The 26,559-nt window shown below is 39.3% G+C and overlaps 1 protein-coding gene across 1 annotated transcript in view; it reads right to left on the bottom strand.

Annotated features, from left to right (window-relative positions):
• Window positions 1–26,559, bottom strand: part of LOC126259965 (double-strand-break repair protein rad21 homolog) — a 66,558-nt gene that overhangs the window by 11,672 nt on the left and 28,327 nt on the right. The window contains exons 7-11 of the mRNA XM_049957083.1: window positions 21,328–21,557; window positions 20,961–21,181; window positions 17,133–17,312; window positions 12,827–13,114; window positions 2,656–3,252 (exon numbers count right to left, since the gene is read on the bottom strand). Coding sequence (XP_049813040.1) covers window positions 2,656–3,252; window positions 12,827–13,114; window positions 17,133–17,312; window positions 20,961–21,181; window positions 21,328–21,557 — 1,516 coding nt within the window. The remainder of the gene's footprint in view (window positions 1–2,655; window positions 3,253–12,826; window positions 13,115–17,132; window positions 17,313–20,960; window positions 21,182–21,327; window positions 21,558–26,559) is intronic.

Below are 26,559 nucleotides of genomic sequence, written 5' to 3'. Positions count from 1 at the left end.
GCACAGTATACACAAGCATGGAGAGCTACACCAAACCAGTTTTTGGACTGAAGACCACAACAACATAAACCGGTTTTACTTCACAATCCAAAATTACACACATATGTAAAACAGATTTTCAAACTGCCACTAAAATTCTGTTATACTGCATACAAGAGACTAAGCTGCTCACACTTAGTTACCAGGACTGGAAGAATGGCATTTTTTTTAAAATCTAAGTTCTGAAACAGCTTATATAAATTATGCACCTACTTTTAAAACATAATAAATAGAAATGCATTACATGAAACAAAATCTAACAATGAGCCGATCAAGGTACAGGCTCAACACCAGTTACTATCATCACACTACCAACAATAATTTCCAACTTACGCTTTGCTATTCAAATAGGAAATGTCAGAGAAATGCAGATGTATGTTCTCAGTCTTAAATATCACCCCGACTACCCTTCAATAAGATGATGATTGGTTTGTGGGGCACTCAACTGCGGGGTCATCAGTGCCCATACAAAGTCCCAACTTTTTACTCAATCCAATTTAGCCACTGTCACGAATGATGATGAAAAGATAAGGACAACACAAACACCCAGTACCGGGGCAGAGAAAATCCCCAACCTAGCCAGGAATCGAACCCCGTGATCCAGAGGCAGCAACGCTAACCACTAGGCCACGAGCTGCTGACTTTCAACAAGAGCGGACGTATACTTGCAGAGTGTTAATTCTGCCAATTTAATGGGTAAGCAGCCTTCATGTGTCAAAGAAATTCCTCTGCCCATTGGAGGCTTCCTAACTCCAAAATTGGTGAGTTACTTTTCTTCGTAACACTGCATAGTACAGTACATGGTGAAGTGTTTCTGTGTAATTATTTATCATTTATTTTACTTGTGAATGGAGAGTGGAAAAACTGATTTAGGCCTACATGGACCTGACTGGGTGAATGATCAGATGCAATATTAATTTCCATTGTCCAGAAATCACAAAGGTCTTAGAAGGCAGCTGCACGTGAATGACATCGACAATCCACAGTATCTGTATCACCCTTCCAGCAGAATATTCTCAAACTGTCTTTCCAATATTCTTTTGTACCGCAATACTCCTAAACTCAACCTTCACCAGTGTCCATCCTGCACTTGCCTCTACTCTTATCCTAACCTTCCAGTCCGCTATTAATATGCTATATTGAGCTTCGCTGACTTGCGTCTAATCTCTTCTCTCCACTTCCGCTTCCTTTCCTTGGCCATCACTCAGACCTATGCCTCAATACTTCCACATTTCCTTCTACATCTTACACACATACTCCACAAGTTATTGGACAATGCATGGTAGTGTAGTTTCTGTAAATATTGGCTTCTTGCTGACATACATAATTTGCATATGGATTGAAATGAAAAATGGCTGCATGGATGTCTACACTTGCTTCCTAACCTCTATTATAGGATGTTCCAGCTGTTGTGCTCGTCCGAGGCAGCTGGGTGGACACGGACATAGATGGGCATACAGTGGAAACCTGGGCAGTGTTGCAGCCAGGTCACACCGAGAGCACACGGGCAGAGGTGGACAAGCAGCTCAAGTATGTGCAGAATGCATGCAATCGGGCCATCTTGCGGGTAGCCTATATTGCTTGCACCTGCCTGTGAGGGTGAGAAAATGCACCCAAAAGCTCCCTTCTCTGATAGTGTTGGAACAACCTTGCTCTATTATCCTGAGACCTATATAAGATGTCTGACAGTGGCTGTAGAACGGTTTTCTAATTCTCTGTCAGATCATTTCTCTAAGCTCATCCAAATATGTTTCATGACAATGTCACTTTTCTCATTAAATGGCACCTGCTTGTGTCATATGAGAATCCCTGCATATGCATTACACTGAGTTGTTACAATCTATAGTGTGCCTCTAAATTCTTCCAATATGTTCTGTCAAGCCCACTTAAATAAGCTACAAATTAAATTTCCTATTCACATGCCTTTCCACTACCCATGGTTTTGTTTCTCTGGTGTTTATGTTGGCAATTGTTCTGAGGGATTGTCTTCACTCCCTCCATTACCTCTATTCTACCTACAATTTCCTTTTATCACATTATAGAGAACTGATGAATATTGTTTGCATTTAACACTGGAGTAAAGAACATCAATGCAAAATAATATTAAACTAACTTATCAGGAATAAGGTAGAAATATCCGGTATCAAGTCAGAGGTCCACTGCAGAAAAAAGCTGAATTTTGATAATTTTCTCTCCTCACTTTCTCAATGGAGGTTCCTTCTTAAATAGGGCTGGGGTGACCTATCCCTCCTTCCCAAATTTCCACCCTTTCCTCCATAATTAAGGAACTTTCACTTTCAAAATCTCTAGTACTGTTCCTTTTTTCTACTTTTGATCTGTCTACTGACAGTATAAGAAATTTCATGCCCTGAGGGTAAGTACTAACTATTCTATTTGTCTAATCCTAATTTTATATTTTTATCTTTCGAATTTTCTTTTTCTTATAATTAACACTTCCATAACAATGCTCCAGTTAATACTTTTATGACAAGTCTCATGAAATATAAAAGTAATAATTAATAGTTAAATGAATGTGGCTCACACTTTGCATGTACACATTCATTTTGATATTAATACAAATGTAACAATTATCTTGTAAGCACAGAATTTACTTACATGGTCATAACCCATGTTTTCCATTGTTGGCAAATGCTGTTCAGTTGGCTGTAGCACTTCCCCTGATGCTTCTGTTGACAAATGTTCAGGGACTGGAGCTGGTGTAGGTACAGAAACAGCAGCAGATATATGAGCTGTGACTGCATCCTCCTGTTCCATGGGGACCTGAGGGGCCGGTGTCAATGGTGGTATCATGGGTGTCATCGGCGGAGGTACTGGTGTCATAGGTGGGGGCCCTGGGGTCATTGGGGGAGGCACTGGAGTCATTGGTGGGGCACCAGGTGTCATGGGAGGAGGCACTGGTGTCATTGAAGGCGGCACTGGCGTCATTGGAGGGGGCACTGGTGTCATCGGAGGTGGCACTGGTGTCATTGGAGGTTGCACTGGCATCATTGCAGGTGGCACTGGCGTCATCGGTGCTGGCACTGGCGTCATCGGTGCTGGCACTGGCGTCATCGGTGGTGGTCCAGGTGTCATCGGTGGTGGTCCTGGCGTCATTGGTGGTGGCCCCGGGGTCATGGGAGCTGCTACTGATGGAACTCCGGGTGTTAATGGGTTAACCAGGTTATGCTCATGCTGCACCAATAAAGAATGCACCTGAAATTGTAGACACAGATGACATTCTATTTTATTAAATACACACAATTATTAATCAGGCATAACACTAATTAAATGAACAAAAATGAATTTATTTAAGGCAAAATTATGTAAGCAATAACTCTCACCACCCCAGTTTAATCACTTGCATCCATGAACAGGTATCATTTTTACAGATAAGAAAAATGTTCATATATCAAGTTTATAGTGAAAACACAATAATTTAGGGTACAACGGAATCCAACATAGGTCTACACATAATTTTGGTTAATCATTCGCATTCATACTTTTACACTGCTAGTCACCAAGCAAGCACAGTGCTCGGGAACAAATTACACATTTTATAAGGCTGTTGCACTGATAATCTTAAATTAAAAGTGCTTTTAAATATGTACACTATTTGCAGTGAAGGCACAGAACTTACTCCAAGCTGACACATACAGAAGACTACAGGTTCAAGCTCAGCATTTAAAACAATGCGATATACCTTTACATATGCTGAAAGTCTCAGTGTGGCATTTTTTTTTTTTTTTTTTTTTTTGTAATAGAAATACCTTTTTACACAAATGAAACAATGCAAAATCCAGGTTGGAAAATGACAATATTATTGAAAGGATAGATTGCTACTCACCATATAGTGGTGATGCTGAGCTATAGACAGGCACAAAAAAGACTGCTAAACAAGTAAGCTTTCGGCCAAAAGGCCTCCTTATGAACACACACACACAAAGACCACTGTCTCTGGCTGCTGAGGCCAGACTCAGAGACAGTGTGTGTGTGTGTGTGTGTGTGTGTGTGTGTGTGTGTGTGTGCGGGCGCGCGAGTTGCATCTATGTGAATGTGTGTGTTTGTTGAAACTTTCATATCAGCGCACACTCCGTTGCAGAGTGAAAATCTCATTCTGTGTGTTTGTTGTCTAATTCACAAGAAGGCCTTCTGGTCAAAAGCTTTCTTGTTTATAAATCTTCTGTTGTACCTGTTTGGAACTCAACATCTCCACTATACAGTGATCAGCATCTATCCATATCATAATATTGTTATTTTTACACAAATGGTTTCACAACCAAGCAGACTACTTACAATGTTTACTCATCTTCAACAAATTTTGAAACTGGTGTAGCACCAAGCACAGAAATTTCTTCTGAACCACAATTCAACAAAAAAAATTGATGAAACAAAAGTCAATTTTGAATCAGAGGAGGAAAAAAAAAAAAAAAAAAAAACCCTCTAATAAGAGCTGTCTCTGGTATTTCAGCAGATAATTTAAGATTCATTTCCCACTACAAACAAAATTATTTTTAAAGCAGAATGTAGTGTGGTCATTCAACATAGTGGTCTCAAATTAGTCTAGTGTGATATTCGTTTTATTGATACATATTAAAATAGATAGTGAAATGCAAATAACCAGTACTACAGCAGTGACTGAGCAGAGCTGCTGTACCGTTGCAGCAGTCTGAGTAGGCCTGGGCAGTGTTGTCACTGCTGGAGTACTGGTTATTCTTCATATTTTACTGTCCTTGTTAATGCATACCATGAAACAAATGCAGTATTATAGTCTGATTAAAATTATAGTTATTTTCTCCACTGTAAGTGCTCAATGTCACCCCCTAACCATTCGCTGCTGCAAAACTGCCACAACAATTGGTCAAATGACTTGTAATAGTTCCTTGTCCAGATTGCTTTCTTGGATCCCAAATCCTAGGTCTGGCATTATTATTTCATCTCTCTCTCTCTCTCTCTCTCTCTCTCTCTCTCTCACACACACACACACACACACAAAATGATGGTAATGAAATACACACTTTTCATATGCATTACGAACCATGCATTATTGGAGAGTTCCACATAAGACGTGATTCAGCATCACCTATACAGTTTAATCACAGATCAGCTTACATTACATAAGCTTCACACAACATTGCATGAAGCCAAATATTTAAAACCTGCAATTCATTGTTCTGATTGGGCACCACGGTTTTTATGCCTGTTTAACTCAGCAGTCTGGCATAGCACACCTGACGTGATGGTCAAAGGTTCAAATCTCACCACGCGTAGCGAATTATTTTTTTTTTAATTTCTAAATCTTACCAAAAGAGTTTGATATTATTTTCATTCAATTAACTGGCTTAAATATAATTTTTAACTTCCAATAGTTTGCCGTGTTATTTTCATAATTGTACTGACTTTTTTTATTTGATCTTATTTTTTCCCCATCATTCTTTTTTTGTTGGAAATTTGTCCGTGTCGCCTGTAATCTGCAACCAATTGCCAACCAGGGCAGCCAATTGGTTGGTAATGCAGTAACTTGTGTAGCCTGTGTGAGGTTAGTTTCAGGTAACCAATGATAGCAAGAAACTAGTTTGCTTTTAGTGCTGAAACTGATTTTTTTCCCTCTCTCTAGAGTTTGCTTGTAGAGGCTACGTTTACACAACGTGAACGAAGTGATCGTGACTTTTGTTCTGTCGCAGATCGTTGATCGCCGTTTTCTCAGATACACTGCACATCATGAGGTTGTGGTTAGCTTAGCACACGAGTTTATTAAATTCAGGGCAACAAAACGCATAATCTGCCGCAGTTTAGTCACTGGTCACTTAATATCAGCTATCGACAGAGCATCCTGCATTCCCACATACCTTGCAGTGGCCGCTTCCAACACTGCTCCGTGTTACACATTAACAGCAGTTGTGAAGTGTCCCAATGTGTGTGTGTGTGTGTGTGTGTGTGTGTGTGTGTGTGTGTGTGTGTGTTACCCATAACCGAGCAGTAGCCATCAGCAGATGTGGCAACACTGTAGCAGCAAGTGATGGAAATCAACTGTCAAGCAATTTTAATTGAACAACTGACTAATTTGGGACAGCACTATCGTATGCACACACAAAATTCCAGTTTAAAAATTATCTTCTTTGTAACAGGAAAGTCACTGGTTATATATTGTTGCCTTTATTCTTTTACTTTCTATCACATTTTTTCCAACAATATCCAACTCCTCGTTGCCACTCTTTATTTTTTACAATGATGCAATGTTCATACGTCCATTTTCTGTTGACACATTGAAGTGAAAAGATGGGCAGGTCAGTGGAATTAATTAGAAAAAAGAAAGATGCTATACTTGCTTGTGTGTCAGACTGCTACAGTTTTTTGTCTTGTGATATTTCCCACACCCCTGTGAGATGAAATAGACTCCTCTCTATTGGAGGGCAAGCTACACGTATCAGAAATCTGGCATTGTTGTTGCAATTTGTTTCTTATTTTTGGGCCTTGAGAGGTCTCACAGACATACCATACTCTTTGCGTGTCATGTTTCTCTTGAATGTTATCGTTTCTCTGTGATGAGGAAAGTTAGACCTTCTATGCAATGTGTTCTATGAGATGGAGGTGTTCAAGAAGGTTCAAGAAGGTCTCAGCAAATTCTGAGATGAAGACTCTGACGATAGTGATAATGACTCTGATTCTGAGTATTTAGCAATCACGTTACTAATTCAGAGAGGCATACTTCTTCGGTAAGAACATAAAGTTGTTTTCGATGGAGAAAACAGAAGCCGTCATGTAACGTAAGGACATGGCAACTCAATATTATCTTGCAGCTGCCTGGACTGCAACAGATTCAGGAAAATTCTTGGAAAAATTCCTGTTTTGGAGATATGAGGCTCAAATACATAAATAGTTTTTTGAAAAACGAAAAACATCTGTCTTTTGTTGTCCATGTTTGAAGTAGAAAACAAGATATTCATGTCAACAGTGTGGTGTTTCGATTTGGTTGGAGAATGGTAAGGCAATCTGCGTAAATGCATGCAGGCTGAAAGCAATTAAAATTTTATTCATGGCCTCAGAAGAATACATAAGGTGAAACAAATACTATCAACTTTCTTCTTGACGTTTAAAATAAAAATTTGGTGAAATTTCTCGCTTGATAGAATTATGGGGTGGAATAATCGCTCTAAGGCTGAAACGATGAGAAGTAAACTGAAAGTTGATTCCAAAGACAATTTGTCATAACTGAAATGTGTTTCTCCATACAATTATGTTGCGAATCTGTAATACCGTGTTCCTGATGATAATCTGACTGAGTAGAGTGCTAACTATGTGCTGTTATTTTATTAATACATAAAATAAAAATAAACTGCAAATTTTGCTGTGTTCTAGTTTTCAAAGTGTTTTAAATTCTGCATTGTTTAAAAAGTGCAAATTTCCATAAAGCCTGCTTCCAAGAAGTGTAATGAACAACAGGAAGTCACGAAAATATATATTCACCAAACATAAAAGAAAAATAGGCCATCTAAGAGACCCCTCCATAGTAAATGTGTTCCTGTGAACATCCACAGTAGTTAAGGGTTAATCAGCCTACAATATGAGGTTACTGAAAAAATACAAGCAGACAGGGAATGATGATCGTGAAAAAGGAAGAGGTAGAGAAAGGATGTTTACTATCAAACAACCATCAACAAACTTTCTCTCATGGGTTGTTGCCTGTCATAAACTGGACTAAAGTGAGACTGGAAAAAAATTGGTGATGTCTCATTACAACAGTGTCGTGGTCTCGCGGTAGCGTTCTCACTTCCCGAGCACGGGGTCCCGGGTTCGATTCCCGGCGGGGTCAGGGATTTTTCCTGCCTCGAGATGACTGGGTGTTGTTGTGTCGTCTTCATCATCATCATTCATCCCCATTACGGTTGGAGGAAGGCAACGGCAAACCACCTCCATTAGGACCTTGCCTAGTAAGGCGGTGCGGGTCTCCTGCATCGTTCCCCTACGCTCTGTAAAGAAGCATGGGACTTCATTTCCATTTTTTTCCCCATTACAACAGTAGCCTTTATTGACAAAAACAATGTGACAACAATGGCTAAAATGGGCAGAAGCACATGTGAAATGCATGCCAAAAACGTGGAACAGGGTAATCTTTTCAAATAAGTCTAGATTTATTCTGCGTGGCTCTGATGGCAAAGTGTTTGTATGTTGCACATTAGGTGAAGAATTTCTACCTTAGTTTTTAACACAAACAGTCAAAACACCCAGCAGGACAGATGATCTGGGGATGCATTTCTATCCATGGAACAGATGGTCTGAACTTCATAAATGGCAGTCAACATCAATGTATACATAAGCAAGGAAGATTAAGACTACAATGAGAGACCAGTTTGCAGATTTTTCCAGTTTCATTTTTGGAGCCAGTAGCTCCTTCTTTTGGCAGAATGACTGAAGGAAAGGGAGAATGTAGAAAAAGGACTGGCAAGGGTTAAAAAACTGGGAAAGCCCAGAAAAATCATCAAGAAACCTGGTTTAGGGGAGACTTAACAAAAGGGATAGAGCCTTTCCTTTTCATCCTGTCTGGAAAGTCTCCCCAGACCCAGGGTTCTGGCCAACTCTTCCAAATTCTCCCCACTTCCTAAACCTTGCCAGTCATTTTCCTTCAACCTTCTTCCTTCCCCCTCAATCCTTCTGCCAGAAGAAGAGTCACTGTCTTCGAAAGCTTGCGCATTTACGAAACCCTTGTGCATGTCACCACTTGGCGAGTAAATCTTTTGTCCATCCAATTACATTAGATTTTCAAAAACTGATTATTTTTGTTGATGTGTGTGTGGGGGGGGGGGATGCATGCACAGGTCACCTTCAATACAGAAAAAAGAGAAGTAGCTTAACAGAATGTGATCTTATGTGTGTGAGTACATGCCACAACAACTGGTTGCTTATCGTTCCTGCTTACTGTTTCTATCTGATTTTTTAAAATTTTGATATTGGCATATTTCATGTGTAATATTGAGGCAGCTGTTATTCTATACCCACTGAACACTTGTTTGTTACGAACCTTTTAACTCTTGACCAAACTGCCATCTACTGAAATATTTGCATTCCATTTGAGACTCCTTATACATTATGTGAATCTTTATATTGAATCCTTAACAAAGTCATACCTCAACGTTCATCTTACTGAAGAGTTTCATTAAACAAGAAATGAAATAGTAATAGTCAGTGAATTAAATGAGAAAATTTTACAGTTGATTTTGATTCTTTATTTACCCTGTTTGTGCAAATTACCATAACCCATAAAGATTAATATTTGTTAAAAAATGGGTATGGACTTTTTTCATGTAAATATGGGGAAATACACTCAAGACAACAACGTGGTCTCAATTTTGCAATTAAGAAATAGCCCCCAATACATATCTTTGTAAAATGTCAGCACTGGGTACCAGAGTACTTAGCCTGATCTTTGAACGAAGATTTCACTCAGTATTTAGCAGTTGAAGCCTTCCGCAAAGGAGGGGAATGTGTAAGGTTCTTGGTCTCGCATATTGTTACAAGGGTATCAACAAAATTATGCTGGTACATACTTGGTAATCTGTTGGAACACTTCTTATTATATAGCTTCCTAAAATAGTCATGTTTTGTTTACTTGGTTTGAATGTTTCAACTGGATATTGGCTGTTATAAAATTCTTTGTTTGGACAAAAAAAAAAAAACAACAACAACGGGTTTTTCCCGGTTGAAAATACACTTTCTCCCAGGTGAAAATACACTTTTTCCGTCTTAAGTGACAATATACTTTTCCTCGGTGCTGCAAAACTTATCAATCCTTAGAATGTTAATGGTTTTCTACACAGACGTAGAATTTGCCGGCACTTTAGAAAACGAAATCCGGGGGGGGGGGGGGGGGGGGGGGGGGGGGGGGTGGGGTGGGGGGGGGGGACACGTATTGGAAAGATCTTTGATGTGCAGCAACATGTACACTGCATTTTTTCGTGTTACGGAGGTATAAATTCGATTTCCACCAAACACTGCATGTTACTTTCCGAAGCAATGAAATCGAGATTGCGACGCGGTTTTGTAAGCTAGTCATAGCTCATGTCACGTGATCTCGCCAGCTGATGTTAGCATAAGACACGTGATGTAGTCAACCAATAGCAAGATTACTCGTAAGTAGCGCGAACACACAAAAAAGAAAAGTTAATGGTTTAAATTAATATACATAGTGTTGCTACAAGAAAGACAAAGCTTTCACAAATAATATTGATCTCTAAGATTAATAAGCTTCAAGAGAAGCTTTCACATATAATGCTGATCTTCTTGCGCGTGTTACACTTTAAGATACATAAAAAAAATGTGCCAGTAAAATTTTTAATAACGACGTAAATGTCCGATCTTCTAGGCTAGAAATTCTTCTAGATGGTCGTCCTCAAAGAGTTGATTTTTAAATGAGAGTCAAACGCTCTGTGGTTTAAGAAATCCATCGTACATTCTCGCACATATGGTAGCTCATCTTGCGTAAAAGGAAATTTACTTTGAAAGTAACAATTTTCAAACCACCATTCACAATATTTTCCCGTGACCTGTTAGAAATTGGTTCGTTTCAGCAGTTGCCAGAGAGCGCCAGATAACGATGACGCAGGAAGCCCGCATGTTTGTACGTGTAAAACATAAAAAGATCTTGTATTATGTCATAAAAGAAACAAGACATCAAAGGACACCTCAAGAGCATCGGAATTTCGTGAACGAAACTACAATGCATAATTCGGTTTAAAGTGCACAATCCTGTGTCCAGATTCGGATGTAAATTTTCTTGAGTACCAGTACTGTATTTCATGTTCGGTTCTTTATTATGGCAAAATGCCATACGAACTAGAAGATGGAAAACGTGCACTTGAAATGCAGCGAACAGTGTGCAGCGAACACAGTGAAATTAAACACATTGTTTCAAATAAATTGACTGCCTCGGCGCAAAAGATTAATAAAAGCCAAACCTCTTTAGCAAACCGTAAAAAATAACTTCATTGTTCTGCAAGGCGATTAATGCTTGACTGTCAGAAAGGTGGGAAAAAGCCTGAAACTAACAACATATTTTAGCCTTCCGCAACTAAGCGAACGTATTTTAATTCATTTGGCAGCTCCCGGCCACAGAAATCCGTTTTGTTTTCATTTAATGTGAGAGCAATAAACGAAGAGGAAACAGCAAAATCACTAGAGACTACCCACCTCCCCACTACAACTCAGACTGCTCTGTGCATCAGGTCTGGATACATGATATTTCCGAACCGGAGCAATTTAGACAGAGGCACCCAGCCACACATCTGTAAGCAGAAGTGGGAGAAGGTACTACTCATACGCGACTCAACTGCGCATGCTCAAGAGCCCGCCCGCAACTGCTCAAATGAATCTAATGTAAACAGCTGTCACGTCAATCTCATCAGAGGCAATTTGTTTTTAGGAAGCACAGCCTATTCTTCCTAAAGCCTTTGACACAATTTGGTTGGCAGACGCTTGTATGAGCACTGTGTTTTTTTGTTGTATATGGCGCATTTCCTTTGCGACTTAAGTTTTATTTTAGTTTTTTTCTCTCGTTCATGTTTTGTTGCTGCAGTATTATTCTGCAGAAGTGGGATACAGTAATATCCTTCGTTAGAGTATTGGTTCTTACCAGTCAAAATTACTAAAATTTAACTGGTACCTAAAACAATGAAAAATTCCCGGAATTCTAAAAAATTCCCGTGTTTTTCCCAGATCTCCCGGGTCGTATACACCCTGTATCAGAAAAATTATACAGTACATTTCACATGAAGAATTAACTACAACATGTTGTGCAATATTCTTGGCACACTTGTTGAATGATATCCACTGACAAAATGGAAAATTAATTTACTGACAATATTTGGACTGGTTTAATAAGAACTGAACTAAGTTTGTGAGTCCACTTGTTACTGTAGACGAGATGTGGGTCTGCTACATTAGCTACTAGGTTGAGAACTTTTCATTTTGCTCTTAGGTACACAATTTGTCTGGCTTTTAATTAGCTATTTTTCAACTATAGATAATTCAGAGTATCTTTTCCTCACATGTAAAATACCCTAAATATGTACTAAAAAGCTTTCTTTAATCTACACAGAATAATAAAGAAAATGTTGATGTAGGATGGCGTGTAAGAGCTCCGTATCTCACAAATATGGATGGAACAAAATCAGTTTTAATATTGCAACTCACATCACATTCTGCGTGATAACTTATCCACTCTAATTTTCTTTATTTATTTACACACTAAATCACAACATATCATAGCTAAAAGGTACACCAGTAACTGCTCTAAGAATCACGATACTCAGAAACCTCTTTACATAATATGTAAGTAATGCAGGCTTGTGGAAACTTCCTAGCAAAAATCTCAAAAAAATTTGAATTCCTTGAAGTAACAAAAATGAGTGTATTCTGTTGACAAAGTGACAGAGATGCCCTAACACCCCAAAACAATTTACAAAATTTGATAACATGAAATTATCCCATAACAGATTTAGTGCAGTAATCATCCGATGGGGTTGAAACGACTTCAGTTATTAAAACACAATATAGCTGTTATTCTGCTTGAGAATGGCATTTCATGCAAGTTTCACTCTGCACATGGTCAATTTTTTGTTACAGAGCATGAGTACATTTAATATTTACTCTAGCTCACAACGATCCCATCAAATATGTTTAAATGAGGGCAGGGGGGATTTGAATGGAGACTGTATTACAAAGTTGGCAATCCTGTTGTTATGGAGCTACACAAGTTAAATAATGTATGTGGGAACAAGTAATCAATTATATATACCTGCTCCGGTGGTAGATGAGGCATATCTGAGTCAACAGGAACTTGTAGTGGTGTTGCAGGTGGCTGAGGCACAACAGGTAGCTGCTGAACGTCTGAAACCTCTGGGGCAGGAGTATGAGGTGGCATATGGGCAACTGTGTCCATAGGAACAACACCCACAGCAATTTCTGCAGCTGTACTTGTCACAGTCAGTGTATCAGTGACAGTAGGGGCCACTGAAGGTTGTGGTAAGTACTGACCAACATCAGGTACCTCCTCTTCTTGTGCCAGGTCAACTTTTTTTGATGGCTAAAATCACCAAACATTTATAATTAATCTTTGAGCCACTGAGTTAAAACATTTTCAGCTGTTATTGAGTAGGTACTTTGCTTCAAAGTTTGAGCCATATTTTATACTGTAAATTATTACCTAAACTTTATTATCATTACAAAATACATTCTGTTGTAGATCAGTTGTGGGTTACTGAGAAAAGCACTTAAAGAGACATTAAGTTCAATTTTTATTCAGAGTTATTCTCATTATAGTATTTTAAAAATGGGCCTGAGCACTATGCGACTTAACGTCTGAGGTCATCAGTCACCTAGAACTTAGAACTACTTAAACCTAACTAACCTAAGGACATCACACACATCCATGCCCGAGGCAGGATTCGAACCTGCGACCGTAGCGGTCGCTCGGTTCCACACTGTAGCGCCTAGAACCGCACGGCCACTCCGGCCGGCAGTATAGTATTTTAAAAATAAAATTTGATTTAAATATTAAAACGTGACATTAGTCTACTTCTTTTGTTACCAAAGAGAAATTTTAATCGAGAACAGTGACACGAGTTGAAACAATTTTGCAAGCTACACAGATTACTGTATCACAGTGATCCTTTCAAACCCATTCATTACATTCTTCACGCTTCCAGACTGTCTTCCTGTCTTTTCTTAATTCACATAAGACACATCTACCACGTTGGCCACATTGAGTTCTTTCTACTGTTTGGGCTTGTTGGGTGTTTGTAGATACACCCATCAAATTGCTTACACTGAGGACATGTTGATCAATTTATTTTCATTTTTTGCTTTTTGCTCAATGTGAGGTCTCACAATTTCTCCTCCCAAAGCAAGCACAAACAGATGCCGGTAATATTTCTTCTTTTGCTGCCCAGTTGGATTTTTTGTCATCCAGAGAACGAAAGCCTTCACACAGGCAACACCAATCAAATTGAAGGAGAGTTTCATAGGCCATTGTCCAGGAGCTCTTGAGCATGTATATTCCCTCACTAATTCGTTCAACACCACTGCTGGTAGTATTGTAACACATAATTTCCAGCTTGAAGCCATTTACTTTCTTAGTTTATGAATCACCATGATGTTGGGATGAGAGTAGTATTAGCGCTCTGTTCTTTGCTGGCTCATAAGACGCCAACATTGGTTCACTGGTAAAACCGAAGAGGAAGAGTGTATCGTTCTTTGTTTATTTTTCAAAAATAATTCTGGAAGCGCTCTCATATTATGCCACATTGTGCCTACCAATGTCGTATTCTTTGTTAAAAGGAACTCTGCTAGCTTACAGCTAGTAAAAAATAAAGAGACTTGTCAATAGTGGGGCTCCTGGCTGTTCCGCACAAATTATTGACCAGATCCTTGACTAAATGGAGACCCTGCTTCTTTTTTCTTTCAGTATATGCTTGCACAAACTGTGTGCAGAAAGTTTGGCCGTCTGCTGCAACCCAAACTTTCATTCCAGATTCATGAACACTGTTCGTCTACTGCAGCGTAATGATTTGAAGTATAAGCCATTTGATATCTGCTGATTACACTGTCTAAAATTCTTCTGATTGGTGCTAATTTGTCTGACATTATAGATTCACATCTTATGACTTTATCGCCAAAACTATGGACAAGCAAAATTTGAACAAATCCGTCTCTTCCCATTGTTGCAGTAAATTCTGTCCCAGAAAATGCAGGGTTTTGGCCCATAAATTTACAACCAATTCTTTCTTCAAACTCATAACACATGCAAGAATACACCGTCCAATAAATGCTAGAATTTCTTCTGCAATAACATTGTTCCATCAATACAGAATTTTAGAAGCACCCTCAAATTAGTGTGAAGGCAAATTTCATTCAACAACTCAATCAGTAAAACAAGTTTGATAATTTCACATAATTTTGAAATGTTTTCACAGCAAGCCTTCAACTCAGGCTTACCTATAACAATGTTATGCTGTCTGCTGTGACTTTAAGGAGGAGGTAACTTTTCCATAATTTACCATTTTTTCCTATGTAATTTTTTCCCATTTCTTTGTCACCAGATTTTCCATTTTCATCAGAATTGTCTTCATTTTCAGATACAGGATTCACTTCTGCTACATCTGAATGTTCACTCAGTAGATTGTTATTATCATCATTATCACTGCAAAGATATCCGTACCATTGTCATCATCTAAATTTGCATTTAGTACTTCTTGTAACATTTTATTTATGGCTTTCATACTTTTTTTCATAGGAAGCCATTTTCACTAAGTACATGTCTGCTGATGTGTGAAGCTTGTTAACAACCAACTGAATGTAACACCAATTTTCAAATTAACAGTTTTGCCAACAGTGTAATAAGAACAAGAAAAACTTAAAAATAAAAATTAACTACAACAAAATTGATCCACTGATGTTTTTTATCAAGGCATATGTATGAAAAAATATAAGTTTGATCATATACAGTGAAACCTCTATATTGGTAATCACAAAAGTAGTCAAATTTTACTGAGAATATATAGAAAAATACTTTAAATGGTAAAAATTAAAAAAGAATTAGCTAGAAACAATTATTTTAATAATGAATTAGTAAAATACAATCTCAGTCAAATTTCCACAAAAATCTTTGGATTGGCACAACTTTAACATCACATACCCAGGATTTTTTGATCTTCGGGACTCGAATTCCTTCATTCATTTTTCTCAGCCAGGGCTGAACACAAAAACATCTGTTTTTTTGTTGTCATCTTCATCCTGCCCTAATCTTAATGGTTACAGACACTGCCAGAGAAATATTTGAAAAAAAAGTAGGTCCACCATATGCAAACTGCTGTATAAATGTAAATTTAGGGTCTGTGTATACTATTGCTATTTCTTTTAAGTTTTTCTATGCTCTCCACACCGATCCGTTATACAGTAGGTGAGTAGTTGCCTTTCCCTTATTTTATGATTGCTCCATCCCAGAATTTTCATTATTGTTACAAATTTACATACAATATCCTTGAGCAACCAAGTGTCATAGTACAAAATAAACAGTTGAGCCATAATTCGGAACAGTAACAACATAATTCTGTGACAGCTACATAAGAGAACAACAATCACCTAATAAAATAGGAGCCTTGAGCTCTCACTTGTCAGAAATTTTTAATTCAAACGAATGACTTTACAAAAAATCACTCACTTCCCTTCCATTTTCAAGCGTTATTCCATCTAATGCGCTAGTGCAGATTTGCACCAGGAATATCCTGCGTGTATCGAGTAATCGGTCGATGTGAACCAGTCTCCAGTTCCAAACATGTACACCTGGGGGCACCCCTTAGGTGTATCATGTAATAGGGGCACAGTGTTAAAAACACTGTTCAGATGTTCACCATTTGCTCACACGAGATACAAAAGAATAGTGCCAACGATACAAATGACAGGCATGATGGGCATCACATCTCACGTTACTTGGGCGCTGAAGCTGATGTTGACTCAAGCTGAGCACGGCTTTTTGGAGCCTGCGCAAATCCACAGAAAGGAAAATGAAGCATCTACACCAGTGGCTTAAACACTATAAAGAGGGAAATAACTGATTAGGTTTCCAAAAATAGGAGCATTGCATTGAGGAAATCATTGTGTAGAGGAAATGTACTAAAGAGGAAACGTACTAAAGAGATAACTTTAGCATTCTGTGTATGGGCTTCTGGTCGGAACCGAGAAGATGGAAATAACATGAAGGAAAACATTACATGGAGAAACATTACACAGAGGTTTCACTGTACGTGTAATAAGTTTGATCATGTGTATGTAATAATAACACCTAACTCATAAGTACACCAATTGTAAAAAGTTTCTTCCATAGAATCAAATAATAATTAAGAAAATATATGATCTGGATACAATACATCGCCACTTAGAAATCAAACGTTATAACAGTGGACTGTTTTATGATGCAGAGAAAATGAGCGCGCGTGCGCGCGCGCGCTCACACACACACACACACAACATTACATCAATGCAACTAGTCAGAAATAATATTGCAGGTTATTCTTACCCTGAACAAGATGTTCTGTTCTATTTACCTGATACTCTTCAGGTTCAACCAGTTTTCTTTTGCGAGTTGACCGACGGGGATCTTGTTGGACGAGCTCTGCTTCCCCTTCACGGACCTGTTCAAGAGCCATATCTTCTTCCCCTTCATCAACGCCCAAGCCGAAGTCATAATTCTCAGCTGGGCGACTTGTGAGGTGTCTTTGGTAGTTCTGAATGGCAACATTACAAGAAGAATCAGACATACCTATATTTAATGTAAGCAAAAGTAGTTTCAAGAATGTGTTTGTTGTTTGCTCATTTATGTGACATCAGACCCTATCTTTGCCACTTATAAAACAAATGAAGAAAGGATGACTCTAAATCAAGTAACAGTGTGACATTGAAGTACGAACATTCGAAAAGTTACCTCACCATAAAGCTGACAAATGCAAGCTTAAATTTATGGCAAAAGGTTCTCTGAGATCCTGCTCCATACAAGATGCATTTGACTAGCAGCTAAATTTAAAGAAAATATTATTGTTGCCAAGATTGATAGGAAGCCCACACCTACCTCAGTAGTACAAGTTTATATGCCCACTAGATCCGCATATGACGAAGAGATTGATGAAATGTACGATGAGATAAAATAAATTATTCTGATAGTGAAGAGAGACGAAAATTTAATAGTCATGGGTGACTGGAATTTGATAGTAGGAAAAGGAAGAGATGGAAACGTAGTAGGTGAATATGGAATGGGTTTTAGGAGTGAAAGAGGAAGCTGCCTGGTAGAATTTTGCACAGAGCATAACTTAATCATAGCTAACACTTGGTTCAAGAATCATAAAAGAAGGTTGTATACATGGAAGAACCCTGGAGATACTAGAAGGTTTCAGTATAGATTATATAATGGTAAGACAGACATTAAGGAAACAGGTTTTAAATAGTAAGACATTCCCAGGGGCAGATGTGGACTCTGACCACAATCTATTGGTTATGAACTGTAGATTAAAACTAAAGAAATTGCAAAAAGGTGGGAATTTAAGGAAATGGGACCTGGATAAACTGACTAAGCCAGAGGTTGTAGAGAGTTTCAGGGAGAGCATTAGGGAACAATTGACAAGAATGGGGGAAAGAAATACAGTAGAAGAAGAATGGGTAGATCTGAGAAATGAAATAGTGAAGGCAGCAGAGGATCAAGTAGGTAAAAAGATGAGGGCTAACAGAAATCCTTGGGTAACAGAAGAGATATTTAATTTAATTGATGAAAGGAGAAAATACACAAATGCAGCAAATGAAACAGGCAAAAAGGAATACAAACTTCTCAAAAATAAGATCGACAGGAAGTGCAAAATGGCTAAGCAGGGATGGCTACAGGACAAATTTAAGGATGTAGAGGCTTATCTCTTGAGGGGTAAGATAGATACTGCCTACAGGAAAATTAAAGAGACCTTTGGAGAAAAGAGAACCACTTGCATGAATATCATAAGCTCAGATGAAAACCCAGTTCTAAGCAAAGAAGGGAAAGTAGAAAGGTGGAAGGAGTATATAGAGGGTCTGTACATGGGCGATGTTCTTGCAGACAATATTATGGAAATGGAAGAGGATGTAGATGAAGATGAAATGGGAGATATGATACTGCGTGAAGAGTTTGACATAGCACTGAAAGACCTAAGTCGAAACAAGGTCCTGGGAGTAGACAACATTCCATTAGAATTACTGATAGCCTTGGGAGAGCCAGTCCTGACAAAAACTCTACCATCTGGTGAGCAAGATGTATGAGACAGCCGAAATACCCCCAGACTTCAAGAAGAATATAATAATCCCAATCCCAAAGAAAGCAGGTGTTGACAGATGTGAAAATTACCGAACTATCAGTTTAATAAGCCACAGCTGCAAAATACTAACACTAATGGAAAAACTGGTAGAAGCCGACCTTGGGGAAACAAGTGTGGATTCCGTAGAAATGTTGGAACACGTGAGGCAATACTGACCCTACGACTTATCTTAGAAAATAGATTAAGGAAAGGCAAACCTACGTTTCTAGCATTTGTAGACCTACACAAAGCTTTTGACAATGTTGACTGGAATACTCTCTTTCAAATTCTGAAGGTGGCAGGGGTAAAATACATGGAGCGAAAGGCTATTTACATTTTGTGCAGAAACCAAATGGCAATTATAAGAGTTGAGGGGCTTGAAAGGGAAGCAGTGGTTGGGAAGGGAGTGAGACAGGGTTGTAGCCTCTCCCCGAAGTTATTCAATCTGTATATTGAGCAAGCAGTAAAGGAAACAAAGGAACAGTTCGGAGTAGGTATTAAAATCCATGGAGAAGAAATAAAAACTTTGACGTTCGTCAATGACATTGTAATTCTGTCAGAAGCAGCAAAGGACCTGGAAGAGCAGCTGAACGGAATGGATAGTGTCTTGAAAGGAGGATATAAGATGAACATCAACAAAAGCAAAACGAGGATAATGGAGTGTAGTCAAATTAAATCGGGTGATGCTGAGGGTATTAGATTAGGAAATGAGACACTTAAAGTAGTAAATGAGTTTTGCTATTTGGAGAGCAAAATAACTCATGATGGTCGAAGTAGAGAGGATATAAAATGTAGACTGGCAATGGCAAGGAAAGTGTTTCTGAAGAAGAGAAATTTGTTAACATCGAGTATAGATTTAAGTGTCAGGAAGTCTTTTCTCAAAGTATTTGTATGGAGTGTTGCCATGTATGGAAGTGAAACGTGGATGATAGTTTCGACAAGAAGAGAATAGAAGCTTTCGAAATGTGGTGCTACAGAAGAATGCTGAAGATTAGATGGGTAGATCATATAACTAAAGAGGAGGTACTGAATAGGATTGGGGAGAAGAGAAATTTGTGGCACAACTTGACTAGAAGAAGGGATCGGTTGGCAGGACATATTCTGAGGCATCAAGGGATCACCAGTTTAGTATTGGAGTGCAGTGCGGAGGGTAAAAATCGTAGAGGGAGACCAAGAGATGACTACACTAAACAGATTCAGAAGGATGTAGGTTGTAGTAGGTATCGGGAGATGGAGAAGCTTGCACAGGATAGAGCAGCATGAAGAGCTGCATCAAATCAGTCTCTGGACTGAAGACCACAACAACAACAACAACACATTTTTTTCTGCAACTAAAGTAATTTATATGGTACATGTGAAATGAACATACTAATTCCCTAAATATAGTGATCAGAAGTGACAAGCAACAAGCTTGACTTGGTCTTGAGGTGAGGCTGAATAGTAAGACATATCAACAGAACATAAATTCTTACGAGACAATGGTTCTGATGTGGGTACTTCTACAGCATCTTCTCCTTATACTGGGTTGTAGGAGTGGCTCCAAGGGAACCTGAAGGAGGGGTGAGGAAGGGATGAGGGGATGCAGCTGGTGAATGCATAAGGTATGGCAATGTAGAAGGTGAATAGATACAGCTGCCGACGTGTTTCGGTGTATGTGTTTCTGTAGTGACAAGCAATTTGTTTTTAAAGTTTCGAAGCTCATGGTATTTAAAGGTATATGAAGAGCAGAAAGTTGCAAAATTTGTGTCAAAAGTAGAAACTTTTAAGCATACAGAATAATTCATGCAATAACATTAAACTGTGCAGAAATGAAACCAGCTGGATTAACTCACTGAAAAATTCTAGACATAGCCCCCCCCCCCTTCACACACACACACACACACACACACACACACACACACACACACACACACGAAAATCAATCTATCAATGGATCAACAATATGTTATGTACCACAAAAGAGATACATATACTCTAAAACAACATCTGTGAACACAAAGCAAATGAACTTTAACAGAAGTCAAACCTGGAAACAATTAATAACATACAACATTCAAACACTACCTTAAACAAAACACGTGCTGGAATGGGGCGCCCTGGTAAGGCAAACAACTTCTCCACTCCACCAGTTTCCTTCCAGTGCATCAATCTCTTAGTTGGTGGGGCAAGATCTAATGTAGTGACTATGTCACTTGTATCTGAAAGCTGAGCTTTCATTTCTTCTCCAGAAATATTCTTAATTTCATCCACAATCAGCTTCCGTTTCCGCTTTGTCTTAGTAAAACCTGTAATGAATCAAGAATGTCCACATTTCAGTATGTTGGCCATACAAAACACCATGGATAAGGAATAGTTTGAGCTCAACCCCCCTCCCCAATCACACAAACATTCCACAACTACTAATTATTCTTCAATTACGCAAAAGTCTTGCCTTTTAATGCAGAAGCATCAACAGGTGCTAATGCAAAGCTCTCTTCTTCGTTATGCAGGAGAGTTGTTTGATCTTGCTGCTGACCAGCGACGTCTTCCAATCCAGCTTCCTGCTGGAAAACTGATGGTTCAGGTACAGGTGGTGGCTGCATCATAGGCTCCGCAGATGCAGGCCTTTCTGGGACTTGGCCAAGGACAGGTGTTGCTGGCCTTGATTCCCCACCAATACTACTACAATAGCAATAACAAAAATCAATGTACACACATAAGAATCAAACACCACCATAGAAAATGAATTAAAAATAATAAAAATACTGTCAATTTACTTTTCATTAAGTGTACCTCAAGTGTCGGCAGCGTAGGTTATCAAAATACACGTAACATGCATTTATAAAATCACAAAATGTTGCAGTAAAAAAACTACTAGTTTAGCTTTTGCAGGGACATAAATATAGAGCTACAGCGAAACCATTCAATGAGTATCTAAATAATAAAAGCCATATTTTCAATCTACAATGATGCTGCATTAACTGTATACTCTTGAGTCACATTTTAGCGTTGCCAGTTACTATCCAAAGTAATAACAGCTTGAACCACTTGATACGCTGCAAGTCACAATCATGTTCTCATATGTGTCCACATCTATCTGGAGCCAAGCCGTCTGTAGTGCTTCCCACAGCTGTTGAAGGTTATGTTATGAAGGATTCACACAGAAAAAAACATTGATCAAGGATATTCTACAAATGTCAAACTGGATAAAGATGTATGAAATTTGGAGACCAATGCAATGAAGTACGTGGTAGTCCAAAGCTGTTCCGTAAACTGCACACATGGAGACCATGGTAGCCTGCTACGATCAAGTTTTTGGAACAGCTGCCACACAAAAAAATGATAGGATAATAAATTTTATTGATTATTGCTGATTTCAAACTCCTACAGTTATTTTCATCTGGCTCCGATACATATATAAGCTTATGGCCCACATGCCAATGATCACACTCCCGTTGTCAGAAGAGTTCCAGGTGAGTTAAAAAAATTGCATTTATCAAATAATGATCCTAGCTCCTATCAAAGTAGTCCCCTTGGCTATCTATACACACTTGACAACATTTCTAGGAGGTCTTGGAAGCAAGCAGTGAAATTTTCAACTGCAACACTTGTAAGCTCATTTGTCACAGGCCATTGTATATCTGTGATATCCTAATGAAGCTTTCCTCTCACTCTACTTTTCACTCCCGGAAACAAGAAAAAATTGCAGGGCGAGAGGTTGGGTGAATGCGGGATGGCAATAACAGAATGTCTGGCCAGATACTTGGTAACAGATAAAGCAGTATGGGGTCTTGCATTGTAATGCAGTAAGAACCGGTCCTGAGTGTGGCACAAACCACAGTGGAGACAACGAACTGCTTGTCACAAGACTTCAATGTAAAGAGTTCAGTTCACTGTCTGACCTGGAGGACCATACTAATCCTCTTCCATCAAAGAATGCTATCAATGTATTCTCTGTTCTTGAAGGTTGTCATTTGACTTTTTTTTTGAGGCTGGTGATCCACGAATTCCGTCATTCAGCACTCTGAAGCTTCGTTTGAGGGTCATAGTGGTAGCACTAACTTTCACACCAAGCAATAATCTTCAACAGAAATGTGGGATCACACCTGACTCTATCCAATAGTACAGCAGAACTTCTTCGCCTTTCCTCTTTCTGTTCGTCTTTGAGGAACGAGTTTTGCATTAACTTTCTGCTTCCTTAAATCTTTGTGTAAAAATTTATGACATACATCATGGTTCAAATTAATTTCTTCTGATATTGCATGGACAGTAACATGATGGTTCTCTTGCAATAACTGCCTTACATGCACCACGTTTGCATCGGTGTGTGATGTAGACAGGTGACCAGCTCTGGGATTGTCTTGCACTGAATCTCTGAATTCACAAAACCTTTAGGGCCATTCGAAAAAACAACTTATTCAAACTTCCACACCAGCACATGCTTGCTTAATCATTGTCCGTGTTTCGCTAGGGGTTTTCCTGAGCTTAATTTTCACTCATTGCTCACAATTAGCATCCACTGTGTCACCGTAACTAATGTGCTAAGAACCCAAACGGTGTGTTGATAAGCACACCCCTGTCACCTTGTGTGTGTGTGTGTGTAAACATGGCCAAGGTAATTTCAAGGATGCACACATACCATGTAACATGAAAACATTTATTCCTTCTTAATACTGCAAACTCAGAAATAAAGATAACCTGTCCAGGAACTTTTCTGACAAAGGGGGTATTATATAAAAGACAGCTGTGAGCACAATATGTACACAGTTTTCTATTAATTCACCAGTGCAGCAAATGACACACTTTAGTTGCAAGATTATTTAGGTGGTAATCATAACGTGATCCGACGCTGTATGGGCGATTCAACAGCAAGTTAGATTTCAGTGGGTAGTTTACAACTATGTGCATAGTCATCATAGGCTCCATTCACACAAACAATATGTTACTGCGAGCTCATGTCATTTTCTCACGATACAGCAGTGTTGGCGCAACAATGGAGCCACACATACCACGGCAGTAACACAGTGAGAAGATTGTGCTCACCAGCCATCGCTGCATTGCAACGATCTCGCCGATTGCCATGAATCATCTGTTGTTATTGGTGAATGTGGCAGTGCATATGTGATTGCAACCTGCCATGGATACAACTGGTTCAGATATTAAATTTTTCATTGAAGGGGTGAAAACATACCCTACAACATGGGACACAGCTCGTGAGGAGTATCAGGATAAGGTTAAGAATAGAGATGCATGGTTTCACGTGTGTCAAGTTTTGTGAGGGCTTTGTTGTGAAATCAAATCAGGAGGGGAAATGATATACTGTAGGTAAACTATTTTGTGTCTGTGTTCTAGTGGTGGTGTGTTTTATTGAATGTGGCTATTTAAAACTCAAAACAGCACTAAGCAGAAAATGTTTTGCTCTCAGGTGAACAACCCTTCAGCTTGGTGAACAAATATTCAATTAACAGTTACAGTGTAAAGTAAATTATTTTACCGTGGCTCATTCAATGTAATCAATGCTTTACTGTACTACAACCACAAAACACATAATTGTACACATTTCAATAATGATAAAAACTGAATAGTCTTCCATGTTTGGGGATAAATCGATCCAGTATTCACTAAGATTGTTATGGAACAGATTTAGATACATTTGTCTTGCAATGGTAATTTGCCAGCTATGTCTATAAAGTAATCAGTACATTTACTCTACTTTTAAGAGAACTCCTCTCTTGGGTTGATGGGATTTGATTGTTCAGATTACACAGTGTGCTTCTCAAATCCCTTGGCATTTTTCAACCACCTTTCCTCTGTGAATTTCAGTATGGACTCTTAGTGCAAAACTTTCTACACAGATTTACCAACTTCCCTTACTATTTTATAAACTGTGGTGTGGCTGATTCTGTAGTGTTAAATCAGATGATTGCCTGGTTCAACAATTTAAAGGACCAAACTATGAGGTCATCATATCCTCCTATCTGAGCAGGCGAGTCACTAAAACTACACAGAAAAGGTGTGCGAAATCTATGGTCAGAAAACCCTGATGTCTACCGGAGGCCCTCAAAGACAGAAAATGTAATGGGGAGACACATCGCCAACCACTTAAAAGAGGTACCACCCAACGATACCCAGAAAAGACTAGCAACAAGGACAGGGTAAGAGAAGCACCGGAAAACACAGAAAGAACATCAAGTAAAAACACAACATGCAAGAAGGGTGAAGAAGAGCAAAACAAAGGGTAGGGCGAGGCTGGAGCACACCACCAATCCCAGCCAGCCATTACCTGGTTGGGACAGAGGAGGCAACAGCACATCCTGCAAGCCCCTCAATGGGCTGACAAGGCTGAGGCACATTCCCTTACACAGTGGTAAAAACGCTCTACAGTAATAAACCATAAAACCAAGTCAGCCGCTGAGCCATCACTCGCTTACACCAGTGGTATCGAGTCAGGAATATTACGAATGCGCTGCAGAGCGGCTTGAAAAGTGGGGGCTACTGTCAAACATGCACTACACTGACAGTGAGGCGGATCATTGCGACAGAGGAAATGACCATGAGACAGCCTAGTATGGCCAATGCCAAACTAGCAAAGGACGATGAAGTCCTTGCGAGAGGCCTGCATGAAGCACCTACACAATTATGTGATCTTGTTTATCGCCCATAGTTTGTTCGGCGAAATCAGAACATGCCATTTCATACTCCAAATCCTTATAACTTCATGATATAAAAAACTGAAGGTCAAGTTCTGGAATACTAATCTCAAGAAGTGGCTTGCCAGTAGCCAATTTGGGCAGCCTGTGAGCGAGTTAATTCCCTGGGATCCCAATGTGACCTGGGGTCCAGACAAAGACCACCGAGCAGCCACACTGTTTTGAGGGCAAAAAAAGAAATCCTATATAGTCAGAAGCAAGGGATCATGAGGGTAACACTGGTCAAGACCTTGTAAACTACTCAAGAAGTCGTTACTGATAAGGAAGGACTCGCGTGTACAGCGACGGATAAGGTCAAAAGCACGAGAGATCACTACCAACTCCACAATGAAAAAACTGCAGCCATCTGCCAAGGAGTGCGGTTCATTACATCCTGCATGAACGTAAGTGAAGCCAATGTGACTGGCAACCACTGAACTATGACTGGCAACCACTGAACTATGATTGTACACTACTTCTGAACCCCAAAATGCACAGAGAATGGAGAAGAATTGGCAGCGGAGGGCCTCAGGCAGAGTCGGGTCTTTCGGACCTTGTAAGAGATCAAGACAGAGCTGTGGATGGGGGATGTATCAGGGTGGTGTACGAGAGAAGAAGAGATGGTAGTGGGGGAAACCAGGAGATCTGAAAAATGGGTCCGGATGAAGATGGCGTCTGCGACTGTAACCCCAGACCTGGTCAGTCATTGCGGGAGGCAGGCCTCTGTATCTGAGAACAGGATACGGTAGTTCGCTTGCTCTAGGGAGCAGCTGATGTGTAACATGTAAGTGATCAACTGTTATTGGTGTAGAATCCACAACTGTGGAACCCCAACCTCTGCTAGCAGGCTGATTACGGGGCTAGTCCGAAACACGTCAGTTGCTAGTCGTTCTCCACAATGGTGTATTGGGTCCAGTACATATAACGTTGAAGGTGATGCTGAGTCATATGCAAGACTCTCATAATCTGGACATGACTGGACCAATGTTTTGTGC

Source organism: Schistocerca nitens, chromosome 1, assembly GCF_023898315.1.
Source record: "Schistocerca nitens isolate TAMUIC-IGC-003100 chromosome 1, iqSchNite1.1, whole genome shotgun sequence".
In the NCBI taxonomy this organism is placed as follows: Eukaryota; Metazoa; Arthropoda; class Insecta; order Orthoptera; family Acrididae; genus Schistocerca; species Schistocerca nitens.
This window is presented reverse-complemented; position numbering and strand designations above follow the sequence as displayed.